The sequence below is a fragment of the Gadus macrocephalus genome, chromosome 5, assembly GCF_031168955.1.
Source record: "Gadus macrocephalus chromosome 5, ASM3116895v1".
NCBI lineage: Eukaryota > Metazoa > Chordata > Actinopteri > Gadiformes > Gadidae > Gadus > Gadus macrocephalus.
Window position 1 is genome coordinate 20,197,441 of NC_082386.1, and position 9,836 is coordinate 20,207,276.

At 46.6% G+C, this 9,836-nt stretch overlaps 2 protein-coding genes across 3 annotated transcripts; both read left to right on the top strand.

Moving 5' to 3' along the window:
* The first annotated feature begins 659 nt into the window (after positions 1 to 659).
* On the top strand, positions 660 to 2,907 carry clec14a (C-type lectin domain containing 14A). Of its 2 annotated transcripts, none has more exons than XM_060051571.1 (2): positions 660 to 2,394; positions 2,519 to 2,907. In XM_060051571.1, exon 1 carries the CDS (start codon positions 684 to 686, stop codon positions 1,941 to 1,943), a length of 1,260 nt encoding a protein of 419 aa, XP_059907554.1. In that variant the 5' UTR covers positions 660 to 683; the 3' UTR covers positions 1,944 to 2,394; positions 2,519 to 2,907. The 2 variants fall into 2 exon arrangements, with proteins under 2 accessions (XP_059907554.1, XP_059907553.1); XM_060051570.1 differs by having other exon boundaries at positions 660 to 2,311; positions 2,405 to 2,907.
* A 2,854-nt stretch (positions 2,908 to 5,761) lies between these two features.
* On the top strand, positions 5,762 to 9,554 carry foxa1 (forkhead box A1). The gene is made up of 2 exons (XM_060051576.1): positions 5,762 to 5,875; positions 7,962 to 9,554. The coding sequence occupies exons 1-2, from the start codon at positions 5,804 to 5,806 to the stop codon at positions 9,069 to 9,071; spliced, it is 1,182 nt and encodes a 393-aa protein (XP_059907559.1). The 5' UTR covers positions 5,762 to 5,803; the 3' UTR covers positions 9,072 to 9,554.
* Positions 9,555 to 9,836: the final 282 nt, after the last annotated feature.

The following is a 9,836-nucleotide window of genomic DNA, read 5'->3' on the forward strand; positions in this document are numbered from 1 at the left end:
AGTCACTTCCTCCAGGAAATGAGTCGGCATCTGAAAACACACACATGCACACACATACACACAAACGTATATGTTAGTGTATGTAGATGAATGACTGTACATTCAGTGTTTCATTGGATTGTATATTTAGTATTGTATATTACATATATAATATTTTTTTCATGGTATAGCTAGTAACAATGAATCTCATCAGCAAGAGAGTGTTTTAATCCTTGTCAATGTGTGTGAAAGAGAAAGATTGTGTGTGTGTGTGTGTGTGTGTGTGTGTGTGTGTGTGTGTGTGTGTGTGTGTGTGTGTGTGTGTGTGTGTGTGTGTGTGTGTGTGTGTGAGTGAGAGAAATATATTGTGTGTGAGTGAGAGAAAGAGATTGTGTGTGTGTGTGCGTGTGTGAGTGAAAGAAAGATTTTGTGTGTGTGGGTGTGTGAGTGAGAGAGAAAGGGATTATGTGTGTGTGCGTGTGCGTGTGCGTGTGTGTGTAAAAATCAATTCTCCAGAAGCAGAACTCAACAATCATCCCCCGCTATTATCGTTGGAAGTTTGTAGCCAAGGAATTCCCTCGCTACAGGAAGCTGAGACAATCGCTCAAGACCAGACTTCCTGTCCAGCAGGAGGAAGGGGAGGAGCCATCGGTGTGTGTGTGTGTGTGTTGGACGCTCCGAGCAGACGGGCGACGCAGAGAGAGATGGAACGCGGTCCGGTGTGGAGGGTCCTGCTGGCGCTCTCGTTGCTGGACATGAGCTCCGGGGCCCCCGGGGGGTCCGAGGGCCCCGGGGCGTCCGGGTGGGTGTACGAGGTCAACATGGAGCAGGTGAGCTTCGACAAGGCGGTGGAGGGCTGCTCCGGTGGGGGCGGCCTGGCCGAGCTCCCCTCCCAGCAGGAGGTGTCGGAGGTACTGCTGCGGCTGGAGGACAAGCTGCGGGGGGCCGCCGACGCCCAGTCCTTCTGGGTGGGCCTGAGGAGGACCAGGGGCCAGTGTGTGATCCCCCACCTCCCCCTCCGGGGCTTCAGCTGGCGGTCGGACGGCGGGCACCACTGGGCGGGGCCGGAGCGCTGGTGGGAGGAGCCCGAGCAGACGTGCATCGTTCGCTGCGCGGCGCTGAAGGCCCAGGCCAACGGGACGGGTCTGGGCCGCTGGGGGCTGCTGTCCCGGCCCTGCAGGGGCCCCCACGCCTTCATCTGCCAGCGGGCGCGCCGACACGCGGACCCGCCGCTGACGAGCCCCGTGGGGACGGAGCCCGCGCCCGCCCGCACCGCGACCGCCAGCTCCACCCCCACCCCCACCACCCACTCCACCAGCATCCTCACCCCCACAACTCGACCGGGACCGGGACCGGGACCGGACACAAAACCAGAACCTACCCCGAAGCCGGAGGCCGAACCACGACCACCGCCAGGAGCAGAACAAGACCCCAAACCAGAGTCGAAACCGCACCAGCCTGGACCAGGACCCCCGCCCGCCACGGTGCCCGGGACCAAGCCCTGCCCCATGCCCAACCTCCCCTGGGCCCGCTCGCTTAGGCCCGAACCCGGGGACCCGGGGCTGCTGACGCTGGAGTGCTGGTCCGGGGCCCAGCCCCAGGTCCACTGCTCGGACGGACGCTGGGAGTACCTCGGCTCGCCCCTGGACCCGGCCGTCGTCTGTCCTGTGAGCCGGAGCACCGCCCCCCCCCCTCCTCCTCCTCCCCCTCCTCCCCCCTCTCCGAGCGAGGCCGGCCAGGTGGAGGTGCAGGAGGGCGGCTGGGCGGGGCTCATGGTCCCCGTGCTGGTGGCCGTGGCCTTGCTGGTGCTGCTGGTGGTGCTGGTGGCGGTGGCAGTGTGGTGCTGCCTGGTCCGGCGCTCCAAGGACCGCGCCGTCCGGAAGGCCGAGAAGATGGCGATGGAGAACAAGGAGGCGGGCGGCAAGGACTCCATGGAGACGACCAATGAGAAGGAGAGACGATGATTCAGCCTCGCCGTGATTGGCTGTTGGTCCTAGCGCTCCGTAGCCCGTACTGTGAACGAGGGTTAGGGTGGTTAGGCCGGGGCTGGGTCAGGGGTACAGCCTGGCTGGATGGGCTGGTCATGTTATGTCAGGTAAGAATAGGTTGGGTTAGGGTTAACTTGGTTCAGGTTAAGATAAGATTAGGATATTTAATGTTGGGCTAGGTTTATTTTGGTTATGGTAAGATTATATTAGGTTAGTTTGGGTTAGGGTAAGGTTATGCCAGGTTAGTTTAGGTTAGGGTAAGATTATGTTAGGTTAGTTTAGGTTAGGGTAAGATTATGTTAGGTTAGTTTAGGTTAGGGTAAGGTTATGTTAGGTTAGTTTGGGTTAGGGTAAGGTTATGTTAGGTTAGTTAAGGTTAGGGTAAGGTTATGTTAGGTTAGTTAAGGTTAGGGTAAGATTATGTTAGGTTAGTTTAGGTTAGGGTAAGATTATGCCAGGTTAGTTTGGGTTAGGGTAAGATTATGTTAGGTTAGTTTGGGTTAGGGTAAGATTATGTTAGGTTAGTTTGGGTTAGGGTAAGGTTATGCCAGGTTAGTTTGGGTTAGGGTAAGGTTATGCCAGGTTAGTTTGGGTTAGGATAAGGTTTTGTAAGGTTGGTTTGGTTTAGGGTGAGGTTGGTTGGTTATTGGTATATTAGGGATGGGTTATCCTGGCGCTTGCTGGGGCAAGCTTGTATATAAACTCATGTTGATTGGGTTGGTCAGTATATATCTCTGTAAAACTCTAATAATTTTTATAAAATAAATGTATGGTTAGGGTAAGGGTTATTTAAGTGGTTCACTTGTTTTATGATCAATGTTCTGTAAAAAAAAACATCTTGGGTGTATTGCATTTAAAATGTTAAACAACATTTTTGTAAGTCAATACAACGTTTACAGCAATCTTGTCTACTGTTAAATAAATCAAACTAAATGTAAAACTCTGAGCTATAGGTGGTGCCGTTGAATATACTGTGTGTGTGTGTGTGTGTGTGTGTGTGTGTGTGTGTGTGTGTGTGTGTGTGTGTGTGTGTGTGTGTGTGTGTGTGTGTGTGTGTGTGTGTCGTGTGCGCATGTGCGTGTGTAAGTGTGTGTGTGTGTGTGTGTGTGTGTGTGTGTGTGTGTGTGCGCATGTGCGTGTGTAAGTGTGTGTGTGTGTGCGTGTGTGTGTAAGTGTGTGTGTGTGTGTGTGTGTGTGTGTGTGTGTGTGTGTGTGTGTGTGTGTGTGTGTGTGTGTGTGTGTGTGTGTATGTAATCCTCCAATACTAATTACACCAGCATCAGATACCAAACAGGCAGGCAGGCAGGCAGGCAGACAGACGGCCACGCTAGGTGGACAGGAAGCAGTGATGTTTATAAGCTTCTCTTCCTGTCCTCTGGTTGGTGCTGCTTGACCCATTCGGTCCACTCTGATATTCAGTCACTCAGTAGAGCCTTGGACCTACAGGAACAAGCAAACAATCAAGACCATAAGAGCAGAGCTATGAACGCTAAAGTGTATACAGTACAGTAGAGACACTGAGGTCTGTTTACAGTACAGTAGAGAACAATGAGGTGTGTTTACGGTACAGTAGAGAACACTGAGGAGCGTTTACAGTAGAGTAGAGAAAATTGAGGTGATTAACTTCAACTGTGTTCTAGTGTCTACTGATACACTAATAGAAACCTGTGTATTGCCCATATTAGTATCAGAGGTACTTTAGTATTGAATATTTCAAATAATTAATACTAGTACCAGAAGTACTTGATACTTTAGTGTTGTTGTATAACTACTATATTACATCTGATGCTAGTATATTGTAGTGAGGATGTGTTGCCTGCAGGGGGCCCTATAGAGAAAGGGCCCAACGCAGATAAAAACCCACGCACACACACGCACGCACACACATACACACACACACACACACACACACACACACACACACACACACACACACACACACACACACACACACACACACACACACACACGGAGACACTCACACACACACACACACACACACACACACACACACACACACACACACACACACACACACACACACACACTCACACACACACACACACACACACACACACACACACACACACACACACACACACACACACACACACACACACACACACACACTTACCATAAGACTTAATCAATAACTAAATAAAAACAATTCTGTGTTTAATGCTTTATATTATTATCTCTGTATTATATAATAATATGATATATTAATAATAATATATTAATAATGTTACTAAATATTTTATGTTTTTTACATGCATGTGTTTACTGTGAGTTATTATTATTATTATATGAATATACTTAATGTTAATAATATCAATCGATTTCTTCTTCTTATTATTATTAAGAGCATTATTATATTATTATTATTATTAATATTGCGTTTATTTATCCTGAACAATACAGGAAGAGGCCTACTCATATAGAAGCTAATATAGTCAACGAGTAGGCCTTTCGATCAGCCTCGAGATCATACCAATCATATGAATGATCACTTATGTTAGTAACGGGTTAAATCATCCTTTTATTATATCATGACGATTTAAAACTTTAATAACTAGGCCTACTTAACATTATGATAAGGGTTTAAATTGCTAAATGTTTATATCATCATGTCTACTTGTTATGTTATTAGAAGTTTAAATTAACATTCTATTTAAGGTTTGAATCAACATGTCTGACCCGCTATGTCATTAAATGTTGAATCAACATTTTATACTTATTATGTTAATAGATGTTTAAATCAACAATTTTGGTTAAATCAACTTGTTATGTTATGTTATTAAGCTTTGAATTCAATGGAAACGCTACAAAGGATAGGTAAACTAGAAAGTGTCACTCAAAAGTTATACATCTAGAATATATATAGGCCTATATATACGGTAGGCCTATAGGCCATATATCGTGTTTTAACGGAACCTGCCTTTAAGGGTGTCAAAACACATGTAGGCCTACATGTGACACTGGTGTTTATTCCGTTTCAACGGAACCTCTGCTCTGAATTCAAGCGGAACCAGCCTATATTTCGTTCGGCTCTGTTATACCTCAATGTTTACGTTTGACAAAGTAAAAAAATCCCTTTCAAACGAAGCGGAATAAAATGTTTAGTCTCGATTCCCGACTCCAAAAGAAAGTTAGAGGCCAGAGAGCATATTTAAGCTTTCTGTTCGGTGATGAGCTCATGGATAAATGACATTTCACCAGCTGATAGAGAACACCTCACATGTGACTGGGTCGTCAGACTGCAGCCCTGCTTTCGTCCAGAGAACTCCTCACATGTTCCTCTGAGGCTCTTGCTCCCAAACACTCGGAGAGGCGTACCTATATCGATTTATGAATCCATAAATCCATCAATCATAAGTAGGCCTACTTGGAGGTGAGCAGCTCACAGACCGAGGGCTGCCGGACCGGAGGGCCAGTGTGTGTGTGTGTGTGTGTGTGTGTGTGTAAGGGGGGGGGGGGGGGGGGGGAGGAGAGGAGTGGGGGGGGGGGGGGGGACCAGAGGGGGCTGAACCGTATTCGGCGATATGACGATACGCAGTCCTGGCCCCGCGCTGCCGCTCCGCTTCCTTGGCCCTGATTGGGGGGAGCGGTAGGAGAGATAGCCGGGCTGTGATTGGCCAGGGGGAGCGGTAGGAGAGATAGGCGGGCTGTGATTGGCCAGGAGGAGCGGTAGGAGAGATAGCCGGGCTGTGATTGGCCGGAGGGAGCGGTAGGAGGGATAGCCGGGCTGTGATTGGCCAGTGGGAGCGGAGAGAGGAGCGGGGCTGGGCCGGGGGGGGCCGGGGTCTGCCGAGCCCTCGCCGGAGTTCAGCGCCACTATGCGGGCTGCCGTGAAGATGGAAGGCCATGAGACTCCGGACTGGAACAACTACTACAGCGAGGCACCAGAGGTGGGACCTTTAATCCGTTTTCTAATGATCCGTGTTGAGAATTATGACGAAATGGGAAATGTGTTTCAGTTCCATGTGAACTCTTTCACCTTTGAGGACCTTTGAGGAGACAGCGAGCTGCTCGAGCCGAGACACCTGTTAGGATGCGCGTGACCCTCTTGAAGAGAGACAGGGAGAGAGGCAGGGCGAGAGACCGGGAGAGAGAGAGAGAGGGAGAGAGAGAGAGAGAGAGAGAGAGAGAGAGAGAGAGAGAGAGAGAGAGAGAGAGAGAGAGAGAGAGAGAGAGAGAGAGAGAGAGAGAGAGAGAGAGAGAGACCGGTAGACAGACTGTTGAAATAGTTCTCATTTTTTTCCCTTAGTGTGTAAAGTGTGAAGCTTTACCTTATAGATAATTAAAATCATTCATGAGTAGTGTAAAGCTTTACTTCTATAGATTATATAATCATTCATGAGTAGTGTAAAGCGTTACCTTAGGCTATAGATTAATATAATCATTCATGAGTGGTAAGCTTTACCTTATATATTATCATAATCATTCATGAGTAGTGTAAAGCTTTACCTTATATATTATCATAATCATTCATGAGGAGTGTACATCTTTACTTTATAGATTATTATAATCATTCATTTGAGGTCCTGAAGAAGCTGGGATGATGTATAGGACCGGAGAGGAAAGGAGAGGAGAGGAGGATTATATAAAGGACCACTTTATGTGAAGGCCTGTCAAAGAGTTTGGTATAAAATAATAGTGCACGATTACATCGCGTTTTGAGTGTCAAAGAGCGTTTAGTTCTGTATAACGTTAGCCTTAATAAGCTTATAATAAATAATCATTTGTGTAACCAATATCTGTATAATAAATAGCATTAGAAAATAGCATCAGTAGCCTACAATTAATATAAGCTGTAAATATAAACATTGTAGTGTAATGAGGAGTATAATCAATAGGCCTACATGAGTATGATAATCAGGATTTAATTAATCATAGGCCTGATAGAGTATACAGCATAATAAATACAATTTATTATTATTTATATTATTATTTATTTACGCCTATTATAGCATCACAATGAAAGATAAACATTATAACGTAATAAGTATCCAAGTATGAGCATTAGGGTATAAGTATTTGTATAATAAATATTAGTATAATAAGATTAATTAGTAGTATCGGTACAATAAATAGTTAAAACAAAATTCATAGTGTGAGTTTAATAATGTTAGTATTATAGGTCGTATTTAATGTGGATTAGCAGACTATAATAACAATAAGTAGTTTTCATGAGGATATTAAGTACTATTTATTAGGATAATAAATAATATCATAGTAATAGTAGCCTATAATCAGTAGTCTTTATGAGTATACCATTTAAAAGGATAATAAGTACTGTTTAATATAGGTCAATAAGTACAATTTAAAAGGTTAATAAAATAATAGAATAGTATTAGCCTATAATAAATAGTGTTTATGGGTATAATAGGATGTATTAATGAGTATAATCCGTAGTATTAATGAGTATAATGGGTAGCATTAATGAGTATAATCAGTAGTATTAATGAATACAACAAGTAGTATTTAAGGGTAGGATGTATTGATGAGTATAATCAGTAGTATTAATAACAGTATAACAGGTAGTATTTATGTATATAGTATTTATGAGTATTATAAATAGTATTTAGGAGACAGTAATAGTATTCATGATTGTAAAAAGAAGTATCATAGTTATGCTCATTAACACATGACACACGAGTGTCATGTGTTAACGAGTATAACTAAAATTAAGTCGATTTTATAATATGTAATATTAATGAGTGTAATGTTTTAATGAGTACAACTATAATTAAGTCGGATTTATAATAAGTTAATGGGTGCAATGTATTAATGAGTATAATCAGTGTAGGCCTAGTATTAATGGGTGTAAAGTATTGATTAGTTTTACTACAATAAAGTAATTTATAATCAGTAGTATTAATGAGTATAATCAGTAGCATTAATGTGTGTAAAGTATTAATGAGTAGGCTACAACTACAATAAAGTAGGCCTATGTATAATCAGTAGTATTAATGAGTATAACTTGGTCCGCAGGTGTACTCGCCAATGACGTCGGGCGGGATGATGAACGGCTACATGGGCTCGATGACCGCGGGCTCCTTCAACATGTCCTACTCCAACACGGGCCTCAGCCCGGCCCACAACGCCAACCCAGGTCCCGGCCCCATGGCCCCGGGGACCGGGGGCATGGGTGCGGCGCTCAGCCCGACCAACATGAGCTCCATGGCGGCCCAGCAGGCGTCCATGAGCGCGCTGACGCACTACGGCGGCCTGAGTCCCAGCATGTCGTCCTCCGTGTCCTACAGCCAGGGCCCGCTGAGCCGCGGCCGGGACAACAAGGCGTTCCGGCGGAGCTACCCGCACGCCAAGCCGCCCTACTCATACATCTCCCTCATCACCATGGCGATCCAGCAGGCGCCCAGCAAGATGCTGACCCTGAGCGAGATTTACCAGTGGATCATGGACTTGTTCCCCTACTACCGCCACAACCAGCAGCGCTGGCAGAACTCCATCCGACACTCGCTCTCCTTCAACGACTGCTTCGTGAAGGTGTCGCGGTCCCCGGACAAGCCGGGGAAGGGCTCCTACTGGGCGTTGCACCCCGACTCGGGGAACATGTTCGAGAACGGCTGCTATCTGCGTCGACAGAAGCGCTTCAAGTGCGACAAAAAGTTGTCGACCAAAGGCGAAGGGAAGAAGGAGGCGAGCGGCGCCTCTCCCCCCGCCGCCGAGGGATCCCACCGGATCAAAGTGGACCCTATGGACCCCCACCCCCCCGGACAGGACCACCGGGCCAGTCGAGCGGCCCCTGACCTCAAGGTCGCCGGATCACAGATCCACCACTCCGCGGGGGTCACGGCCCTCTCTCTGCCGCCGCCGCACGCGATGGCGCAGGACTTCCATCTGAAGGGCGACCCCCACTACCCCTTCAACCACCCCTTCTCTATCCACAACCTCATGGCCTCCCCGGAGCAGCAGCACAAGCTGGACTTGAAGGCCTACGAGCTGCAGGCGCTGCAGTACTCCTACGGCTCGGGCGGGTCCGCGGGACTGTCGTTGGGAGGACGCGCGCCGGCGGCGGACCCGTTAGAGGCCAGCTACTACCAGGGCGTGTACTCCAGACCGGTGCTGAACGCGTCGTAGGGCGCGTCTCCACGGCGCCCCGGGGCGTGGGGGAGCCGCGCTGAGGGACGCGGGGGATCGTTGCATGGACCCGGGATTTATACCGCACCCATGTGTTGAAAATGTTGTTCATGTATTATCTAAAGTCCACTTCAGAAGCGAGAGGTCCCGACCGGTGGTCCTCCAGACCCTCGGAGACCCTCCGCTCTCCGGCGCCTCGTTTGGATTTTGAAGTGTCTCCAAACTTACAAAAAAAAATCCCCGAAGAAGCGTTTTAAATGTGTTCAAACACATTTTAAGACGTTTAGGTTCAAACGTAGCCTATTTAAATTCTTGAAATATATAAAACACCACACCAAGAAGCGCTTAAAATGTGTTTAAAGAGAATGAAACCATCCCGTTCAGAAGTGATCTTTACTGTGGATTCACTCTGTTGCTTTGGAAGACTTTGCATGTTCTTAACTTATTATTGCTCCTTTTAAATAAAAAGTGATTGTTGTATAATGTATAAAACTGCTTATTTACCCTCTATATAATTATGACTTCCTCACCTTGAACCTAAAGCCGATAGTTCCAATTTTAGGCCGTTGTGTTTTTGCTTTTTTCTTCCTTTTTATTTAAATATGTTTTAAATGATTTGCGGGATGGATGTAACAATAGAAAATGTTAATCGTGTTTTGCGGTTCTTTAATGTCTTCATCCCCCGGGGCTGCGGCGACCACAGCCAAACTCAACAGAAACACGGGATCAAGGATCCCAAATATCACACAGCCCTAATCTAAAGTA